The sequence below is a fragment of the Phoxinus phoxinus genome, assembly GCF_949152265.1.
Source record: "Phoxinus phoxinus genome assembly, chromosome: 12".
NCBI classification, from domain to species: Eukaryota; Metazoa; Chordata; class Actinopteri; order Cypriniformes; family Leuciscidae; genus Phoxinus; species Phoxinus phoxinus.
The window spans coordinates 12,173,088-12,196,831 of NC_136887.1; the positions used below are offsets into that span (position 1 = coordinate 12,173,088).

The window sequence follows — 23,744 nt, forward strand, 5'->3', positions numbered from 1 at the left end:
ATTAGCTAAAATTTGCTTTTCATTGATTCACAAAAACAATTATAAAGCCAATTCTAACCTTATTCAAAGAGAATAGCCTACGTTTGTTAGTCAAATCCTCCTGGGACCCAGGAATAGACGTTTGTCCACTGTGTAGTGGACATTATATTTTAGTGAATTTCTCTGACAACATATGTTTTAAGTCTGATAGCTGTTAAGAGCTTTTCAGAGATACAAAATGTTTGGAGGTTTCACCATGGCAACTTCTCCTGGTCTTTAAACAAGTCTGACATTAATTTAGTGATCAAATGTATCCCTCTTATGGAAATATGCTAATATATATATATATATATATATATATATATATATATATATATATATATATATATATATATATATATATATATATATATTAAATAAATCTCACTGATTTTTTTATTAAATCAACATCAAACAGGGCATTGATTTCATACATGTCCACTGTAGAGGACACCAGGACTTGAATCATGTTTATCAGGCATTTTGGGAGACACAACAAGTGAATAGGGAAATAAATTATGTATAAATATTCCTATGAAATATTAGTTATTATTGTGAAAAAGTTGCCGATTATTACTCCATTATTACTCCCATTATTACACTTCTCTTTCATTACATATTGCCCCAAGAACACATTGCAAAATAGTTATAGTGTATAGGCTACATTGTATTGAATGGGACTATGGCCATTTTACACATTGCATAAAGTAAAATGGTATATCAATTTGTTCCAATTCGTAACATATTTGAGAATCATCTTTATACAAAGTTTGTTAAAACATTTTTTTTTTAAATAATCCTGAAACCTAAAAAAAATATCCCATTGTTTTTGCCTCCATGGCGTCCAATAGGCTACAGAGGACATAGCATAACATATAAATATATAATTGTGTCTTATGCTCTAAATAATGTAATGTCATGGAAACATAGCCTACTTTTATTTTCCCTGTTTCTCAGGAGGATTTCACACTGAAACTGAAACTGCAAAATTGTCATCCTCTCCATTATTTTGGTGTAAAATACAGGAATGTAGGCTACTTGACAGTGTTCAAGACTCACTGTGTGTTAAGTGTAGCTTCTTCTTGGCTTCAAAAATTATAATAAGGATTATTAAAAACATGGCTACTGTCTAAGAAACCCAACTTTAGTGTTAATATGTGCACATTATTTTACATAGATAGATTGTAGATAGGTAATTTTTCCTGGTTGTTATGCATAGTGTTGTATAATGTTGTTTAACAAAAAGGGGAACGGGAAAGCGATTTTGAATATTATTTATTTTGGATTAAAAAAAAGAAAAAATCCGTAGCACTGTAGCACATCAAGCTAATTTAATTGCAGAAAAGTGCCGTGCGGAAGAAGCAAAGCTGACGCGTGTCACGTGACGGCGGCGTGGCTTCTCGACTGAAGGGAAGCGGGCCTGTGTCACGTGACGGGGGGGGAAATAGGGAGGCTCTTGTGTTTACATCGATGCATTCAACAGCGGCCGCTGCAGACCGTCTACACATCAATGTTTTGCTTTCATTTCGTTGAAAACGAGCACAAACATCGGTACACACGGTAGTTACGACACCGTCCGTCCGAGCATAAGGCTGCTGTGTGTTACAGGGCGCGCGCGTCTGCTGCAGCTGTGATCAGTTGTGTATTAGATTACTGGAGACATGGACGAGCTCGCGGTGGAAGTGCGAGGGGCGAGTGGAGCTTTCTACAAGGTGGGCTTCAGATCTCGTCTTATATGCCTCCTGTGTGTGCCTAACTCAACGGATGATGCAAATAATGTGTGTAAAATTTTATCCAGTCCGCCGTGAATGCAGAGCTCAAATGCACGATGGTGCAGTAGGCCTTCGAGGCCTCTCCGACGAGTGTTTGCATAAACAGGCGTTAAAGATTCATCGAAATTATTCGATATCATGTGTATTATTAATGCATATCAAGTGTGTTGACACCGGAATCTGTCAGCTGGCTCGATTCTGTTTAGATCTGTGTAAGGAACACTGAGTTCTCCACTTATGGGCGATTGATGTAGTGCTAATGTATTTTCATTTTACATTTTAACAACATCTGTATGGCTCTAACGTTAGATCTTTAAAGCGTACATGACAATGTAAATGGTATTAAAATTAATTTATATGTTTCCCGAGTCTGAATGTTTTAAAATGGCGTTATCTACTATACAGTTTAGGACAATGAAGTTGTAGCAGCTAATGTATGTGTTCATGTTCATGAACAACTTGTAATGTTAAATATCTGTTAATTTTAAAATACTCATTTCCACGCCTGGGAAAACATCACTGAAATGAATACTATCCGAAAATATTTTATTTTATAAGTTATGACCCACTCAAAAAAAAAAAAAAAAGTATTAATATAGTATAACTTCTATCATTTGCCTGTATTTCTGTCAGCCATTTTTCCATGTTTATGGAATACCAGGTGATTTGAAATGAATACAGACAGTCCTAGAAAATACATAAAGACTGATTTTTAATTCATTTTGTCCCCTGTAATCCACTCTAAATAATAATAATAAACTGGAAATTATAATTTTCCTGTTTGAATGGACTGTTAGAACAGTAAAGTGAAAGTCAATTTCATTTCTCAGAATGATACAATTCTTTATATATCATTCAGTGTGTGGACTGTCTTTTTTTTTGTCAAATAATATTTTATTGGAAGACAGCTTATAAAGAAGGATTTGCAATTCTCTTTTGTGCATACATATAATTAAAAACAATCAAAGAAGGAAAAAAAACAGCACATCACAAACCATTGAATTACATTGAATTGAAAAGGTATGAGGAAGACATGTTAAAACATTACATTACCAAAATGCATTAGTCCAAATGGTTTCCATCAAGATAAATGATTGCCAGTTTTTGCCAAACCACTAAAATGTACCCTTCTAACGTTATCTAATTTGTTCCAAGGGTAAAGTAGAAACTCCACGACTGTTGTTTATAGGCACCTTTGATGCCCTCCAAAAATGCAGTCTTGTCTAGGTTTTGAGGCAAGATCAGTGCATAATTAATACCTCATTATTTCTTCCAGGCTTATATTAAGGATGTCCAGGAGATTACAGTCACAGTGTCTTTTGAGAACAAGTGAGTAGTACCAACTTCAGCGCACAAACACTCACAAGGCGTGAGTGTCAAAATAGATTCATTTTCAGATGTAGAGTTTTACATTGTCTTCGATATAAATATATACCTGTCATACGTAAATATATAAATTTGGGATTTCTGATGGGGATGTTTCCTAAAGCAATGTGTAAAAAATATTTATTTATTGTTTTGCAGTTGGCAGCCGGAACGACAGATTTCTTTCCAAGATGTCCGGTTTCCACCTCCAACCGGCTTTCAGAAAGAGATAAACGAGAGTGATGAAGTGGAGGTATGGGCCGTCAAAGATTGTTCAACATGGAAAACGTTCTTTAAACCTTAAACAAATATTACACACATGCACTAAAGTCTATATAGTGACCTTTTTTGCGTACTTACCTGTCTCTTCCACAGGTTTACTCCAGGGCCAATGACAAGGAGCCGTGTGGATGGTGGCTAGCCAAAGTTCGCATGGTGAAAGGCGAGGTAAGCGATTTTGTATTGTTATATAGACCTTATGTAGCCCCGCCCCTTTTCTATAGACTTTATGCACCATTGAAACAAGCATCTTCACAATTTTGTCTTTGAACTTTTGGTTCAGCAGTAGCTCTGTAGCCTATATTTCAATGGCATCACTGTCGATATTATTGTAACAAGTTATGAGCATTATAATATTTGAAGCATGAAGAGTTTGTCATAAATGCCAGTAGATCGGGAAGATTTCAAAATGAGCGGTTCATTCATAAAACCATAAGATTTTACCTTCATGTTGTAGAAATTAGGGCTGTAACGATACAGCAAACCCACGATTCGGTTCGTATCCCGATTTCTGACCCACGATTCGATACAAACCGCGATTCTTGCGAGGAGGGAGGATTTTAAAAGCCAAATAAATAAATAAATAAATAGCTAAAGCTATAACTCTGTTTTCTTGTAACAAAATACTTTTAAAAAACAAACAGAACTATACTCCATTGTGGAGATGATTCGAGCATGTTAAAAATTCTTCTGAGGTAACCGAGGCTTACTGTCTGTGCTGTAAACCACAAATAATATATTGCCTATTCCGCATGACCCGCATCTCAAGCGCAGGAATAACGCTTGCCACAAAGTGAACGCGCCTATATAGAGAAATGCACACTTCCTACGAATTAGCCTAAGCCGCCATTTCTTTATGTTTTGAATTAACGTTAAATCAAGTAAAAGTATTTCAAGCTTTCTAGGTTTCGATTCGTTTATGAGGTGAGCTCCAGTTCACGCGCGCGCCGGTGCCACACACACACACACACACACACACACACACACACACACACACACACACACACACACACACACACACACACACACACACACACACACACACACACACACACATACAAGCAAACACCGCGCGCTTTGCTCACTTGCTCTGGTGTTTGCTTGTGTGTGTGTGTGTGCGTGTGGGGGAGAGGTGCGATTTTTGAATAATAATCAAATGATACCCAGCGATCTTCGAATATTATTTTTGCTTGAAATTCTCATACCTAATATGTAAAAGACCCCGTCACAGCCCTAGGATCTATTCTGGACGAGAAAGATAAGTCTGGGAAGGGGTGTGTCGATCGCGATCTACCTTCTCATACCGCGACACAGGTTCGTGGATCTGAGTGTCGCGATTTCAGTTTAATATCGTAAATCGTTACAGCCCTAGTAGAAATACAATCTGGCATACAAAACACAAGGAGCGCAGCGCTGAAAAGGGGCGGAGCTACATAAGGTCTATTGAAGTAAAATATTCTTTTTTAGTTGTTTATGTAAAAATAAGTACAAGCTAAATATGTAATTACAGTAAGGGTTCTCCTGAATACTCTACATGGGCATGAAGTTTAATGCTGATTTATGTGATGTATTGTAACCGTTTTGTTGCTCTGTCCTGCTCTTAGTTTTATGTGATAGAATACGCAGCCTGTGATGCAACGCTAAACGAAATCGTCACATTAGAGAGGCTACGACCTGTGAACCCCAACAAAGCAGCATCAAAGAACACCTTTCTCAAAATCAGACTCGATGTTCCTGAAGACTTGAGACAGATGTAAGTACTGAAGTGAATTCTTTGTTCGTCTTTTGTTTCAAACTTTAAACTGGGATGCTGTCACACAAATGTGTGCATGCGGTACATACTTGACTATTGTTTTTGTTTTTGTATAGGTGTGCAAAAGACTCGGCACATAAAGACTTTAAAAAAGCGATCGGAGCCTTTAACGTCACTTATGACTCGGAAGAAAAGCAGTTGGTTATTTTGGTAATTTTGAATGTTTTGAATTCAATTTTGAATGCCCGTCTGATTTTAGAGTTTTCTTTAGTGGATTGTTTTTTTTATCTTTCAGTCTGTTAATGAGGTCACCTCAAAGCGAATAGGCATGTTGAGTGACATGCACTTCAGGAGTCTGCGCACAAAGCTGACGCTGATACTGAGGAATGAGGAAGCAACCAGACAGCTGGAGGTACTGCCCTGGACTCCCTGATGTTTAGTGTCAGGTTCAACACACTTCACTCACAACTAGTCCACAAAGACCTTACTGATACTCTCAATCGGTCATTGCATCATTTTATGTAAAATGCTTGTTGTTTTGCGGTAGTTCAATCGTATTTTATTGCTGTAATGTATCAAGGAAGACTGATAGTGTTATCATGAAATTCGCTGGTTTATTACTTACTGTTATAAAGTCATGCAGCATATCACTGGACACTAATGCATGGAATGGCTGTTGAGAAAGTCTTTATTTATAAGGTGCAAAAGGGTATTACGTGCATATATGCACTGCTGTGATGGCCCATGCTCCTGCTATGGCATAATATGATACTCTGTTGATATGCAGAGCTATATTTACAGATGCATTGGGTCCATATAGCTATTGTTTTAGCTCTTAAAATGTGTATAATGAAATCTTGTGTATAAAATGTTGTGATCAAATAATACACATTTGGGGTGAAAACGCAGTTGAATGTGATTGGCCTGGACACACACACACACACACACACACACATATATATATATATACACAAAGTTGTATGTTTATATATAAATGTGTACATTTTGAAGTTAAATTCATAAATCTGGTGCACTTTTGAGTGTTCAATATTAAGAGCTCCAACCCATATTCAGTGTGTAAATTGAACAAAGGAAATGTCAGTTTATTGACTTGTACCTGAACTTTAAAGGGAACTCAAACCTTTTTATAGTTGTGATCTTAGTGTCTCAGTCTACATTACACTACATATTACTACTACTACTAATAATATACAATTATTCCTATGACAGTTAACCGTTTACTTCCGGCTGACGTTCCGTTAGCAGCTGTTTCTGTAGTCCCTATTTTGGCGGAAAACAAGTTTACAAATGCGTCTCATTACAAATCTAGTGAAAGACTGTATTCGGCAAATATAGAAATAATGCGTTACTGGTGACCGCTATGTTCCCAAATGCACGTTAAACTCAGCATATGCACAGATGGAGTTCACTGCATTCATTCACTGGGGTCTAAGACACTTATTGTGTGAGAGAAGTGTGCACTTCTTTCGCAGCACAAACAGTCTTTTGATAAGGACACAAAGCCTTGTTGCGCTTTTGAGTTTAGTTTGTTTAACAGCAATGGTGCAAAACAAGGCATAAAATACCTTTTATGTTGTTATGTTATGAAAAGTTTAAATATATTAAAAAAATACGAGACGCCACAGTGTAGTTAATTAATGGGAAGCACTGAATATATATATATATATATATATATACATACATGTATATATATATATATATATATTTATTTATTTGTCAAATAGCGCATATGAGGCATTGAATAGTTTTTTTTTTATGAATTAAATTGTAGTGTTTCAACTTGTATGTCTTTAAAAATCATCTCTTCTTTTTTTGTGTGTTTTTCACTATTGACTTCTGTTTAATTTAATAAATTTTTGATGTCCATAATCCAACAACTACTTTATTAATGCAGTTATTTCTTTGCATACGTGTGTTTGATTTGGAGAAGATTTGGAGAATGCTATCAAATGTGTGGCTAAACAGTGGTAGAATTTTTATTTATTCTACAAGTGTAGCTGGACTGCTGAGGGCTTTTGAACCCACTGTTGAGTGTCATACAGAAAGCTCTTGTGTGTATCAGGCAGCGCTGCAATTTCACACGTGCAAATGTGCTCAACATCTAAAGCTTTAGAGTAGACTCATGCTTGCATATCCTCAAAAGCCACAACTGAACTGAAATTTTTTTTAACCATAAAATTGAAACGCCTTAAGTCAAAAAAATTCAATAAAACACTTTTAAAACACATGCAATCATGATTTTCCATTAAGTAAAACATTCACTTTATAATACAGTTCCTTTATGCATAAATATGAACCCCAAGGCTACCAACAAAAAAAAAGGTTCCAAGCTTTGGTAAGACTCAAACCAGCCTTTTTTTCCCTTCCAGAGCTCACGGCAACTGGCCTCAAGGTTCCATGAGCAGTTTGTGGTGCGTGATGACCTCATGGGACTGGCCATAGGCACCCATGGGGCAAATATCCAGCAAGCCCGAAAGATTCCTGGGGTCACAACCATAGATCTGGATGAAGAGACCTGCACGTTTCACATCTATGGAGAGGTAACTGCTTTATTTGGGACTTTCTGGTTTAGGTAAAGTCAATTAAATGTAATGGATGTTAGAATATGTGAGCCTAAAACTCATATGTGAGATGTCTTGATGAGTCTTTGTGATGGATTTTGTTTCAATTCCAGGACCAGGAAGCTGTACGGAAGGCCAGAAGCTACCTGGAGTTTTCTGAAGATATCATCAAAGTTCCTAAGAATTTAGTCGGTGAGGACAAACGAAATGAACAACATTCTTCTTCACGGACTGGACTTTCTGTCCTGCTCAGAAATGGTTAATGTGATTCATTAAATGATTTTCTACCCCCGTCCTGCAGGAAAAGTCATTGGCAAGAGTGGGAAGCTGATTCAAGAGGTTGTGGATAAATCGGGAGTTGTCAGAGTTCGAGTGGAACCTGAAAATGACAAAAAGCCTTCTCCATTAGAGGAGGTCAGTGAGTGGGCGGCTGAACACACTCGTTGTTGTATTTATGGGTGGCAGAAGTGATGATGCATGAGAAAAGGCATTAATTCATAGTAATTGGTGAAGACTGTATTATAGCCTACTAATCAATTTTAGAAATGCATATTTCAAAAGCCATCTACAATGCAATCTAGTGAGTGTGTGTGTATATACACATATATATTAGAGTTGCTTCGATCGATCGGCCGCAGATTGATAATGGGCGATAGTCACATTCTATGACTTGATCGGTAGTCACTAAATTTGCCCAATCTCACGAACCGATCGCAATTTGATCACGTAAAACATGCAAGTAAACGGTATACAGATGAGGCTTTGTAACTTTGCAATTAGTATTAGTTAACCATAGTGAATCGCACATCTTTATTTAGAGCAGGGTGTCTCGATTCAATAGAGCCCACACACAACATAACATGATGTGTAGATCTGGAAAAAGTCCTCACGGAGTAACATATTTTATGCTGCTTGGCTAATAATGAACCTCAGCGATCCGATCGCGTCGCGATCATGATTCAGTGTTTTCCAACGTCATTTGAATGTTCAACTAATGGAAACTGACTAAATTTGGCCCAGATGCAGTTGTCATGATTGTGAACAAGCCCAAATTTGTTTTTATGACCTGTCATATAGGATTCTAATAGTCATCATGTCAAGCATGAATAACAAACAAAATAGATCAATAAATTGCATCTCTTCTTCTGGGGGTTTCTCCAGTGTTGTAACATAAGAACCTCCAAACATGATCAAAATCTATTTTCCTCAATTTTAAAGGGTTTCCATCAAATGAGACCATGTACTTGATATCTTTTTTATTTTTATTATTTATATAGACCATTACTTTTAACACTTGTGCATCAATTAAAAAAAGTTACACACAGGTCCATAGTGGATACAAATAGTGGTCATAAAAATGTGAAGCTTGGGAGCACATGCTTAAGTTTGGTCTCATTTTAAAGAAGGCTCTTGGCAAATTTTTGTTGAAGTAAATAAATTGTAAAAAGTAAAATAAAACAAAAAGTTATATAGGTTTAAGTTTAAACTGATTTAAACTTTTAAAAATGATTTATAATAAAAACATTATTTTATGTAAAATGTATATTTTATTAAACATGTTGAACTCTAATGGCTAGAAAATCAAAGTCATAAATCTTAAGTTGTGTTCACTTCAAATTTGAGGTTCATATCTCAAAAAATTCGCTATCAGTAAGAGTTTGTTTGGATTTTCCCTATTAGATGCAGCAAAATTCCACTGGTGGTTCCACACAGTGGTTGAATTTGTTATTTGCAGTTGTTTCTCTCTTAAATATTACTAACACGCGCACACACACTTTTTTTATTACACACATACAAACCACACTCTGACATCCATATCAACACACCCACAAAATTATCGTTGCATAATTTATCCAATAGGCTCTATAATATGCCGAAACAGAAAACCGGAATAAAGCGAGTATTTGCTTTATAGGCCAAACCTGAGAAAATGGCGCCATCTGGTAAACAAAATAGTAAAAAAAATAATTTTGAAGGCTTGCCAACAGAATAAAGATGTCATCATGTTGTAGTTAAATGGCACTGGGATTAAAATTAGCAGTGTTAATTGGTGTCAATGTGGACATTTTTGTCCAAAAGGTGCTGAGAGGAAGTGTTTTGTGTACCTAGTGCAAAAAAGATTTTATTTTGGCACACAGGCAAAGTGATAAAAAATGAAAAAGACAAAAATGTCCATAAGGATACACAAGGGTTAAGTATGCCACTTGAAATCACATGAAATCATTCAGAAAGCCTACATATCACTTATATGAATCTTGCACAAATCCTGATCGGAGCATCCCTAATATATATACATCCTACTCTTAAGTCGACTGTGTATTTATTCAATATGGAATTTATCATTCATGCTGACAAATTATCATTCATACTGACTTCGCATACTTTAATTGCAACTGCAGGGAATGGTGCCGTTTGTGTTTGTTGGGACAAAGGAAAGCATTTCAAATGCACGTATTCTGCTGGACTACCATCTGAATTATCTAAAGGTAAGAACCACTTTTTAGGTTGCTTGGATAATTACTATTGATCATGCTTGGGGTTATTGATTAAAATAATCCTTAAACCGTGACTATTAAACTTTGGTGTTTAACTCTCTCCGTTTAATTTACAGTGTCCGTTTGGCGGTCAATAAAATGGCAAAAAAGAAAAGAAAAAAATGATAATGTTGCAATAAAGAATTGACTAGAGACCATGGACTGCATTCTTACAAACAGAATGAAATTCTTTCAAAAACTGCTATTTTCTTGAAGAATAAGTTTAAAAATACTGTATTCCCCAAAACATTTATCTTGAATATTATCATCTTTTTTTCTCTTAAGATAGTTCTTTTGACAAAACTTAAGAGGAATTTGAGTTCCTGAAAAGAATATTCTTAAAAATCGCCGTAAATTTAATCTCGTCGTAAATCCACAAAGTAAGATGTTTAATTCATTTTTTGGAGAGCGCAAATGAATGCACCAGACAGGCTCTTAAAAATAATCAAAATACAATTTCTAGAAAACACTATTGATATTTGAAGTCAACACAAACAAACACACCCCTCCCTTCATTGCTCAGCCCCCAAAATGCACAAACATGCTAGAGTGTCTCTTTATCATACCTGAAGCGAAGCAAAATAATACTTCTCGGAAATAAAACTTAAGATGCCGAATGTATAACAAGGAAGAACAATAAAATGACCATACTGTACACAGAGGATACAAGCAAGTGTCAAAAATCGGTGTCTGTTTTCAAGCCTTCCCGCTTCGGTCTCTCCAGCGCTGGAAAGCTTTTCTAATATTAACCCGGGGATATTCGAATATTTCTAATCATCACCCTTCTTTTTCCAGTGGTATTCCTGTGAGCTTTTGTAATGTCTCTTACTCTCTCTCCGCCCCCATCATGAGTGGACACGCCCCCTACTGCTGATTGGTTCAAATTGTGTTGTGGTGCTCAGTCCTATCCACTTTCAACAGCGTTTCTCAGAAATCGCTTACTGCACCTTTACAAAAGCACAAACAGCCTTTGGGGTGTTTGAGTTGATCAGCAAGTTTTCTGATAGAACTGCCGTACAATCAGATAGTAATCCAAAGCCTCTCATTTTCCTAAGAAAACACTTCTTAGAATTTCTTTAAAGACATTTTTTTAAAGACATTATTAAATTCGTTCTCAAGAAGAATTTCCTTAATATCACAGAGCACATTAGTACTCGTTGCAAAGCAGCAATTGTTGACTAGTGACATACTTAACGCCCCAAAGATAATCATGTGATGTTCACTACTCTGATTTAGCCTCTTTGTCCTTGTGTGACGGTGGATTGCTCATGTTTGTTTGGTCTTGTTCAGGAGGTTGATCAGCTGAGAATGGAGAGACTGCAGATCGATGAACAGCTCAGACAGATCGGAGGAGGACCCAGAGCTCTGCCGGGACGACCTGAGAAGGAAAAACCCTTCATGGCTGATAATGGAATGGGACCCTCACGGGGGGGCGGCGGCAGCAAACCCTTCAGTCGTGGAGGGAGAGGGAGACGGGGCCCAACACTGGCCTCAGGTATAACCAGCCTCAAATGATAAACGTAGAGCTTTACTAGTTATGGAAAATGGTGGCCCTAAATATCACACTTAAAATATTTTGACCTGGTTTCACAGAAAGGTCTTCGATTAAGCCATGATTAGGCCTTGGACATTAGGACAGTTTAAATTAGGACATTTAAGTTGGTTTTATAAACGTGCCTTAGACAAAAACATTACTGGTGTGCATCTTGAGACAAAACAATGGCATTGATATTTTTTTAAGATGTGTTCGTGCAAGTTGCTTTCAGTTAAAGGAACACTCCGACTTTTTGGGACTTTAGCCTATTCAACTTATCCCCCAGAGTTAGATAAGTCCATACATACCTTTTTCATCTCCGTGCGTGCTATAAGTCTGTTTGAAGACACGCTCTGAACGAACTCTCTGCTCCTCACCACGGCGCGTCTCAGGTGCTGCGGTTATCACTCCGCCCAAGCAGCAGTGCTTCGCCTTCAGAGAATATAGTTCCCAGTATGTATACGGTTAAAATATGTCTGTGTCTCATGTGACTTTGTTTTTTGTACACTCTGTGACTATACAAATCACAACATGTAAATAGGAAAATGTTTGCGTAGTGCCAATTATCTGATTATCAGTTTCTTGTTTATGGACTGTATTTGTCCCAGGCACCAATTCTGAGGCCTCAAATGCATCTGAGACCGAATCTGACCACAGAGAAGAGATCAGCGACTGGTCCCTGGCCCCCACAGATGAGGAGTCCATGGGTTACCCCAAAAGGGCCCCCGATGGACGCAAAAGGGGTGGGGGACCCCGGGGTCGTGGAGGGAGAGGAAGAGGAGGAGGATACAAAAGTCAGTTTTTAGATCTGTTACCTGTCTGAAGGGACCTTACAATGTCACACACAGTAATAAAAAAATTTAAAAAATGAAATACTTGATTGTAAATCTGTTTATATCTAGACTGTATAAATGGACTGTGCATTATACATTTCAGCATTAACAAGCTACTCTCGTTTTGCTTTTTATTAATGTATTTTTAAGTCCTGTATTAGTTTTTTGTAATAGTCTTTGTTTTTGTCTTGAATTAGCTGAAGACATGCACTGGAATGAGTCCCGCTCTCGTAGTTCCAGAGACTCAAAGCTGAGACCCCAGGAAGACTCATTGCAGGTCTGAATCTACATATATGATCAGTAATTTCAAAATGTATTCACTATAATTATAGCAGATTACACTTAGAAGGTTTAAATACAATGTTTACAATATACACACCATTTATTTTTGTAATTTATCTATAAAAAGGCTCTTATTTGCTAATACCAATTTTTCTAATATTTGCCTACTAGATTATCAATAATGTTTGCTATATACATTGTGTTTTTTTTTTTAGTTTAATTATTTATACATGTCTTGATATTTTTTACTATACCAGTGATTTTTTTTTAAAGGCTGTTTTTTTTATTAACAAAATACTGTAAAAAAAGTCATGTTTTGAAATGCTGTCACAATTTAAAATAACTTTTATATATTTTAAAATGTAATTTATTCTTGTGATCAAAGCTAAATCCAGTGTCACATGATCCTTCAGAAATCATTCTAATATCCTGATTTGCTGCTCAAGTTATTATTTTCTGATTATTAAGCTGAAAACAGTTGTGCTGCTTACTACGTTATATAAACGGTGTGATGCCCTTTGTTCCGGATTCTTTGATGAATAGAAAGTTCAAAGAAACAACATTAATTTTAAATAGAAATCTTTTGTAACATTATATTGTTTTTACCGTCGTTTTGACCAATTTAAAGGGGTCATTAACTGGCTTTTTAAAAAAAATTATATTGTTGTCTGAGGTCAACTTATGACATTCGCTTAATGTTTTTACATTCAAAAACATCAAAATGAATAAGTAAGGCTATTTTCTACCCTGGTTTTGAGCCTAGCTTCTGAAATGCTCGGCTTTTATGGGCGTGCCGCATTGAAGACTTGGAAGTAAACACCCACTGCTATGATTGGATAACAGTTTCGCATATTATAATGAGTTTCACGTAATGCGCAAATCGGTGGGCGGGGCTAAACAGGCCGTGTAGATGTAGGCGTTGACAGTGATACCCTTTGATAAAAGCTTTTATTGGACTAACAAGGAAGATTTCATTTCTGAAACTTAAAGGATATTCTTATAGTATGATGAACTCTTATATGTCAAAAGCTCAAGGAAAATTTGACCCCTTTAATGGGTCCTTTCTGAATATGAAAATGTATTTTCTTTTTTTAACATACTGACCCCAAACTTTGGAACCAAGTGGTTATGAAACAGTAATAACAATTGACATGTAATGGAAGTTTTTGAGTTATGATTAGCAGTGTCCAAAATACTCACTTGGAACTGGTACTTTTGACATCCCAACTAAAAAGAAGAAATGCATTGCTTAATGTGTGAAAGCTTTCATCTTGTTCAACCTGTCCAATCTGTTGGTTTGCCAGATCCGCATCGACAGCAATAACGAGAGGAGCGTCCACACCAGCCGAGGCTCTCAAGCTCTGGCAGGAGACAGTGGAGGGAACCGGCAGAGACCCATAAAGGACCGAGTGATAAAGAAAGAGAAGCAGGATGTCCCCGACAGCCAAGCCGTTGTGAACGGCGTTTCGTAGAGAATAAATTGCCCCCTTCCCCCTCATTCTCCCACTCAGCTCCACCAATCCAGATGCTTCTTCATTAGAGACACATTAGGCCAAAGAGAACCAGGTCAGTAGGGCTGTCGCAAGACATGACGTAAAGCACACTTTGTAATTGTTAGTGGGGGTAAAAAGACGAGGTCTCTTGGTGTATGGTGTGTGGAATTTGGTAGTCTTTGTGGATTAGAGAGACCGGTCTCAAGATCACAACTGAAGCTACAGGTTTTCTAATTGACTTTCTAAATAACTACCTATGAAACTTAAAGAAGCTGTGGATTAAATGTCTCTCAGAAAATGGAATCGTGACTTAAAAAGAAAAAGAAAAAAAAAATGTTTTCCAAGCAATTGGTTTTTAAAGTTTTTGTTTTCCACAATGTCCAATAAAGGGAAAGTAACACATTGGAGGATGAACTCAAGCGCTCGGGGCACAAGTTTATGCCACATCTCATGGCATACATTGTTTTTACGCGCTTTGGTGTCTGTGGTCACTCAAGCCAATTCTGATGTGAGAATCTTAGCCACATCATTAGCAAAAAACTAAAAAAAACAAGAAAAAAAAAATGGCAAACCATGTAAACAAAAAAAAAAAAAATGCTCCTGTCTGGATCTGTGCCTTTAACTAGTGTGGATAGTATCATAATTTGGATGTTTAAATCAGGGAAGAAGACGTGAACAACACCTGACTGAGTGTTGAAATCTCAGCCGACGACTTAAAAGAAAAAAAGAAAAAAAAGAGGTGTTTTTTTTTCTGTGCTGCATGTAATTCATGAACATTTTGTATGTCTGAAAAGCAGGATTCTATCAAGTCGGCCGAATTATATTTCACCATAGTAAAGGTATTAACCTAACTAACCTAGTCAACTGTGGAAGTCATAAATTGTAACCCACCACCCAGAGACGAATATCAACGCTAATTCAGTGACGCAAGCATCACCGAATATACATTTTGACATTTAGCATATCTTTGCATTGTAGAACAATACTTTTTTTTTTTTTTTTTTAATAGAAGTAGCAAAGCAGGTTCCTTTAAATAAATGTCTTTGGTTTCTCATGTTTTTACCTCCCATCACGATAAACAACACGAGGCGGTTCTTTTTCTCTCACAAAACAGGGTGGATGTGCTCTTTTTCTTTTCCGTTGTTTCCACAGTAAACTGCCATCGTTCCTGCTGTACTTTTCAGCATCGGGTGTTGAAGCACTTATATCAACTCTCTGTAACATTGTCTTCGTCCTACCAGTGGCTCATCATAGACTGAAAAATGTTGAACTGTGGGGTTGCATTCTGTATATTACGTCATCCGTTAAGAGATTGTTGCTGTTCTTTTTAGATTGAACTTTAAATGTGCACTTATCATGTTTGTGTTACTCTGCAAGTACTTTATAATCTATAAACCTATAATAAACTAGAATGTGATACGACTTCCTCGGCAGGTGAATCACATGTATGCTGTCAACATAACTAAACGGAAGTTTAGATATCTTCGCTAATTTTGAGTCTACTGTACTTTTTGCAGCTGAATTCGCTTCGAGAGGGGAGAAGAAGGGGCGACACGATGTTAACTTTGATATGAAAACCGTCTGTCTTATCCGATTAGTGCTTGTGCATTAAACTTTAGTTTACATTTTTAAGACGCGATGCTGTTTCTTAACCCAACGACTCTTTCGAAGCCTACTGTGACGGTAACCATGGTAGTTTTTTCTGCTTTTCCTTTGACTGTACAGCAAGAAAACCGGTCGTTTGTTATCCACTTTGCTCTTTTTTCCTCTACGTTTCGACTTCTCTTTATGCTCCTGTACTCTCGCTAGTCACCTTGGCAGATTACCAGCTCTACCTGTTAAGCTTTTTACACCAGTTTTAAAGTGATTTGCCTGTGAAAACGGAACGGAAGGCTTCGGAGACGTCAAAAGAACCTGTGACTGGCAAGAGGATTGTGGGTCGGGAAAGACAAAACCACTCGAAAATCGAGGCGGCCCCTGGCTATGTCCGGCCCCTCTCGTGTGGCTCTTAAATTTAGCCTTCAAAATAAGGTGTTAAATGGTTTACTCGCAGTATTTTTTAAAAACCTGCACGTCCACGGCGGGCTGTAAACTGGCAAGATGGCTCAGTTCACTGCAGTCTATTCCAAAAAATATATAATAATAATAATACTGTTCCGAATCTTTGAAGTGTTGCCAAACAGACTGTTTTCTAGTTATTTATTTTTTGGGAATGTATATGAAAATGACAAATTGTAAAACCATCTCTTGCACACATCATAGGCTATTGTGATTTGAAAAAAAGAGCTGAAAAGAAAAACAAAACAACATGAAAAAAAAAAACTGAAATACTGTAGATAATGAACTGAGGTAGACTGACCTTGTATGTTACTGCACTCTGGGTAATAATTTCTTTGTACATAATAGCAGAACAGACTGGGTTTTATGTTGACATTGTTTGGTTATAGTGCAATATATTTTGTATGCAAGCAGTTTCAATAAATAAAGGTTGATCTTCCTCTGCAATCTGAAGTGTTTTTTATTCCTCGCAGGGAATTGGAGGTTTTACAATTCCGTATGTGGCGATAAATCTGCGCGTCATTAAAGCCGACGGCAGATTTAATCACTGTAGTCCCTCTCTTTAACATCAGCAGCTTCCTCTGCATGTTAAATGCTCGGGTCAATTGTAGCTGGCGGTTTTCTTTGTTCCACCACTTGGTGGCGCTCTGGCACAGGCTTTGCAGAGTTCAGCCCAATCCTGCACAACAATGGCGCTGCAACTGCTCCTTTAACTAATGAATGCTGGCATAGGGTAAATTGGGACGCTTTTGACGTTGAGATGCTTTACCTGAATTCACCCTGTATGTAGCGGCTCCATTATCCAGTGTTTGTCTTTTGTGTAGCAATTACTGAGCATTATTTCAAATGGATAATCATGTCAGGTAAGATCGTTTACTTTTCTCATGAAATATATGGGATTTCATGCTGGTTTATGTTTTGACTGCATTCAGAATTTATATATATATATATATATACTGTTCAAAAGTGTGGGGTCATTAAGATAAGCGTCGTATGCAAGGCTGCATTTATTGGTAAAGCTTTATTTTAAAGTGACGTAGTTACACGTTACTTTATGTTATTACTATAGTAAGTACATAAAGTAACGTGTAACTACGTCACTTTAAAATAAAGCGTTACCAATAAATGCAGCCTTGCATACAACGCTTATCTTAATGACCCCACTTTTGAACAGTATATATATATATATATATATATATAAATATAAATTCTGAATGCAGTCAAAACATAAACCAGCATGAAATCCCATACATTTCATGAGAAAAGTAAACGTAACTCTAATCAAACTCTAACCGTAGCTCTAAGTACACGTAGTTAATTATTATTATTCAGTACATATTTAATTACAATGTCATTGTTACCTTAAAATAAAGTGCAACACATTTATTTGATCAAATGTAATGTTATTACAATTACGATAACTTCTATTATAAAATGTCATTTATTCATGTGATCAAAGCTGACTTTTTAGTCTTCAGTGTCACATGATCCTTCAGAGATCATTCTAATATGATGATTTACTGCTCAAGAAACAGTTATTATTATCAGTGTTGAAAACAGTTGTGCTGCTTCATATTCAACATATTTTGTTGTAGATATTGAACTTTCAAAGAAATGTATGAAGTAATTGCACTCATAGAAATGCAACTATTGCACCAAAATGGGCTTTTTTAATTAATTTTTTGGAAAAATGTCACAAAATAAAGAACAAAAGGATGGCCTTTTTTAAATTACATGTATGTATTTAGTGCAGTAAAACATTAGCTTTATATTGAAGTGAACTTTGTAAATATGAGTGCTTCAAGCAATAGCACACCTTAATAAGGTGCATAATTACAAGTATGATTTATGTAATTGGTGTGGCATGTGCTGTAGACCTAACATTTAATAAAGTATTAAGAATGAGCAATGGTTATAATGATGCTTGACTTGTATTATAAGATAATAAAAAGTAAAAATCGCAATCATGTCTCTTTCCATTCCACATAGGTGGAACTGCAGTTTGTATTTCACTATAAATCTGTAGAAGACACGCATTGGCAACTTAAATATCTTACCATATTCCTGCTTTCTCTGACGCTCTTCTGCTAGATGCAGTGCAATTGAACAACCCCCCCACAAAAAAAAAAAAAAAAAGTTTTGGTCCCGCATCACTGGATTTTCACCAGAGCTGACAGAAATGTAGGTGCTCTCTGCCTTTTTGCATGAGGAAAGGGCCAATTACCTCCGACCCCAAACAAAGTCTGTCGGAGCCCTTATCCTGGAATCCATGCCATCATCCACCCAATGGATCCAACAGACTGACCTAGATTCCCATCCACTAACAACCACAAGAAAGCACCTCTCTCCCTCTCTTCCTCTCTCCCCTTTCACTCGCTCTCATTTTTCCCTTTCCCTGTGCAGTCATTAATAAATGTATAGGAAATTAATGACAACACTTAAAATTATGCCTGCAGTACTGTTTAATTAGTATGTAATGACAGAAGCTGTACATCTATCACAGTTATGTCTCAGTCAAGTGCTTTAACCTAAAGCGAGAACGTACTGCATTAATTGAACATTGATAATTGTTACTGCACAACGAAGATTACATTTTTTTTTTTTAAAGTTACAAAATAACACAATGTTTATATGAAAATGTTTTTCTGGTTTTATTTCTTGTGATTCTGTGTCTTGAATTTTTATTTGTTAGGTTATAAAACATGACGGATTTATTCAAAAATACATTATATTGATGAGCAGGTTAAAGAGGTGGTTGATTATGATTTCACTTTCCTAACACTTTTGTTAGTGTGTAATGCTGCATTTTTAAGGACTACAACAAACGGCTAATAGGACCACAAGACATTCCTCCCGGGTTAGTGACATCAACAACCCTACAATTTACATAAACCCCGCCCCCTGAACACGATTTATAGATTAAACACGATTTATAGATTATCAAGACAGAATTATGCTAATCAATGACTAGAAGATAACTACACAAGCTACATACATTCATCAACTAACCATTGATGTCCTGTTGCTTCTACATGTTGTCACTTCTTGAGTCTCTCCATTATTATCTGACTCAAGTTTGAACATAACATTGGAATTTTCAGTGCGTGTTTGTGTCAGGTAAAAGGACACAAGCTGCTGAAGCTCCGCCCCCTGTGCTGGGAGCAGCAGCTCATTTGCATTTAAATGGTGCGTTTTTGCTCACCCTCAAAAAGTGACAATCTTAACATACTATATAAAAATATCTGTGGGGTATTTTGAGAGTTCTCTTACGAGAGTACTCTCGTACTGCGTAATATCTTACGCTAGGGGAAAAACTCTTTTCCACGAGGTATTGAAGTCAAAAATTATCCTTAATTTTGATATAATGCAAAACGTGTTGCGGCAGCATGCAGACAGGCAAAGACGGCTCGCGTGCCTGTTGGCTGTCCTGCGGCAACTGCAGCAGCCTATCGAGAGAGGCCTCTCGTGACGTCAGATCCAATGGGGGCGCTTAATTCACGCCCACTACGTCACGTGTGGAAAATGGCGTGGCCTAAGCCTATAAATATAGTTTGACAGGCTGATAGACTCTGATTTTCATCTCTTCAAGCGAAGCACTCGCATCGCGGGATTCTGAGAGGAAGAAGCCGCGCCGTCTGCGGGACGAGCCTTTGCATCTGAAGCCGGCACCGGATCTGAAGCCGACACCGGCCGCCGCCGCTTCCGCCATGGATGACGAAGAAGGAGCCGCGTCTGTGGAGGATGACAGCTGCTCGATCCTGGCATCTGACGATTGGTCGAGCTCTGTGGATCTCGCCTCTTCTGCTCGCCAGCCTTCCGGGAAAAGAGCCAGCATTGAAGCAGAGCTGATGCGTCGGCTCATGCAGGCCGTAGAGAGCCTCGGCCTTGAGTGGTCGACGTCTGAGGTGCCCGTGCACAACAGGCTGGATGGATGTTGCGTTTTGCCATCCTCTAGACCCGCGCCTTTTCTTCCTGAGCTTCATGAAGAAGTCGCAAAGTTCTGGAAATCTCCCTTCTCAGCCAGAATCGCTGAGGTACAGAAAACGTCACAGGCCATGAAACACTTCCTGCCTAAGCGCTCCAGCTCCGCAGCAGGCCGCTCACAACCCAGCGTCGACAGGCCCACGACCCGAGACCACGCTCTCGCTCTGCTGGCCACCGCCCCCCTCCGCGTGGGCCCCGGCCTGAGATTGTGATAAAGCCCGAGGCCTCAAAGTTGTCCTAGCCCGCCTATGAAAACGACGGTGTTCAAGTCCCGCTGCGGCCAGACTTCCACCAAAACTTCTCGCTCGTTCAGTTCCAGAAAATGCTACTGTTCCAGTGTATCTTGCAGTAAACAAGCCGGTACCACAGCCGTTTGCCTGCACACAAACGCCCAGATAAATCCCATAAAGAGTGTATTTTCTGGTGTTCCGGCCACGGCCGATGGTGTTATGTGTGTAGTAAAAATGGCCACAGCCCAGTGCTCATTCCTACACACAAGCACAGCCCGCCACATGCCAGGGCCCGCACACATAAAATCGACTCACGTCGATTGTGCATTAAAAGTAGTGAATACACACTGCAAACACTACACACTGCATGTCTCACGGTTTCTGTAAAAACGAAACCAAGACACATTCAGTCAGCTCAGGCCGACAGTGTTTTCAGTGTAATAAATGTGCCCGCTGTCCCGTGCCCACATTCATTCACAGACATGACAAGCCCCAAGGGGCTCGCTCCGCTCTCATGGCGGCTAGCTGAGAGAGTCGAGCGCGGGCAGGCTGCCCGCTGTGATTAGCGCGCCCCCCACCTCGAACGCTGCAAGCACGGCGTCTATGTTACCGCATACCGAAGCCCAGATCTCATTCAACCCCTAGCTAGTCATGCAGGTGCATGGGCAAAGCTTCCCGGGGTGTCAGGATGGGTGCTGAACATTATAAAGAGAGGCTATTTGCTACAGTTCGGTCGACGTCCCCGCCGTTACGCAGCGCGAATAGAAAATACCGTAGAAATGGAAGTAGCAAATCTACTTAGAGCCGAAATAGCGAAACTGTTGAGCAAAGGGGCCATAGAGCCTTTATCTCAAGTTCATAGCGAAGGGGGTCTATACAGCAAATAGTTTCTGGTGCCGAAAAAAGACTGGGGTCTCAGACCCATTCTGGATCTAAGGTAGCTGAACAAAGCGCTTTCGAAACGCCGGTTCAGAATCCTCACAACCAGGAAAATCCTCAGGCAAATTCGCCTAGTGGACTGGTTTATGTCAATAGATCTGAAGGATGCATATTTCCAAATCCAAATAGCGTCAAGTAACAGGCGATTTTTGAGATTCGCCTTCGAGGGCCAGGCATATCAATACACAGTCCTACCGTTCGGCCTGTCCTTAGCACCCCGTACATTCACGATGTGCATGGACGCGACGGTTGCACCCCTGAAACTTCAGGGCATGCGAGTTAAGAACTACTTGGATGATTGGACAATTCTAGCTCGATCACGCTTAGAGCTCATAGAACACAGGACCATATTACTCGAACATCTCGAGAATATAGGTCTCAAAGTCAATTGGGCGAAGAGTTCACTGTCTCCCAGTCAGAGGATATCTTTTCTGGGCACAGAACTGGTCTTTTTCGCCTCAAGGTCGATCAGAAATGCGTCTCAGCTCTAAAATCTTGGAGAGCGACAGATTGGTACCGGTCAGGTGTAAGCCTGGGGACTTCCTCAAGTGTGAAGGTGGTGTCTAAGGACGCCTCCACCTCGGGATGGGGAGCGCTGCTCGAGGGCAGACCGTTTTTCGGCCAGTGGTCAGAACGGGAAAAGCTTCTACACATAAACTGCCTGGAAATGATGGCAGTCGACAACGCGCTGAGGCGCTTTTGTCCCCAGATCAAAGGGCACCACGTCTTGGTCCATTCGGACAACATGTCGGTGGTGGCCTATATAAATCGCCAAGGAGGTATCAGGTCCCGAAACCTTTACAGTCTGACGTAACACCTCCTGGTCTGGGCCCAGCACAATCTGCGCTCGTTGAGAGCAGCACACGTGCCAGGCCACCTGAATGTGGGACCAGACAGACTGTCCAGAAACAATGTTCCGGCAGGAGAATGGTCTCTACACCCGCAGACAGTCCAACTGCTGTGGAAGACATTCGGCAGGGCGAAGGAAGACCTGTTTGCGTCTCAAGAAAACGCGGAGTTTTTTTCCAAGAGCAGGGATGCGCTGGCCCACGTCTGGCCCCGCTACCCGCTCTATGCTTTTCTCCCTGTCACGCTCCTGCCTCAGATATTAGAGCGAATCAGGGAGGATGGATGCTCAGTGCTCCTTGTGGCTCCGTTCTGGAGAAACCAGGCCTGGTTCCCAGTTCTGATGCAGCTGACAAGCACTGCCCCATGGCCAATACCAGTGAGGAGGGACCTCCTCTCTCAGGCTAAAGGGCTTGATCTGGCATCCTCACCCAGAGCTTTGGACCCTACATGTGTGGCCCATCAACGGGTACCCGCTAACCTCCCGGTGGAAGTGTTAAACACAATCAAGCAGGCTAGGGCCCCGTCTGCTAGACGGCTCTATTCCTCGAGATGGTCTGTGTTTTCTAGCTGGTGCACAGCTCGTGGCATATCACCCCCAGACTGTGGGGTGACTGAGGTTCTCTCCTTCCTACAAGAGCTACTGGATAAGGGCAGAACCCCATCCACGCTCAAGGTTTATGTGGCGGCCATAGCGGCGTTTACTATATCGACGCCTGGCCAGTCACTTCGAAGGAATGATCTGGTTATCCGCTTCCTTAGAGGAGCTAAGAGGCTGAAGCCTCCCAGACCTCCCTCAATCCACATGTGCGACCTTTCTACGGTTTTGGAAGCCATGAAAGGTGCTCCGTTCGAGCCAATCCAATCAATAGATATCAGACACCTGTCTTTCAAGACAGTGTTTCTTCTGGCTCTCGCTTCGGTAAAGTGTATAGGGGACTTGCAAGCGCTCTCAGTAAGCGCGACGTGTACGGAATTTGGGCCAAATGACTCGAAAGTCATACTCAAACCAAGGCACGGGTACGTTCCTAAATCCCTCAGCACACCGTTTAGGGCACAGGTGATTTCCCTGTCGGCCCTGCCAGTCTCTGAGGAAAATGACGTGAGCTTCCTTTGACTGGTCAGGGCATTAAGGGCTTATGTGTCTCGCTCAACTGTCTTCAGACAGACGGTGCAGCTCTGTTTCGTTCGGCGGGAGTACAAAGGGACTAGCTGCGTCGAAACAGAGTCTATCCAGATGGA

The 23,744-nt window shown here is 39.4% G+C and overlaps 1 protein-coding gene across 1 annotated transcript; it reads left to right on the plus strand.

Annotated features, from left to right (window-relative positions):
- Positions 1-1,376: 1,376 nt before the first annotated feature.
- Positions 1,377-16,210, plus strand: fmr1 (fragile X messenger ribonucleoprotein 1). The gene is made up of 15 exons (XM_079631181.1): positions 1,377-1,730; positions 3,067-3,119; positions 3,315-3,408; positions 3,531-3,602; positions 5,039-5,187; positions 5,304-5,397; positions 5,483-5,599; positions 7,578-7,748; positions 7,883-7,961; positions 8,071-8,183; positions 10,169-10,255; positions 11,594-11,798; positions 12,446-12,631; positions 12,868-12,947; positions 14,257-16,210. Exons 1-15 carry the CDS (start codon positions 1,680-1,682, stop codon positions 14,422-14,424), a joined length of 1,719 nt encoding a protein of 572 aa, XP_079487307.1. The 5' UTR covers positions 1,377-1,679; the 3' UTR covers positions 14,425-16,210.
- Positions 16,211-23,744: the final 7,534 nt, after the last annotated feature.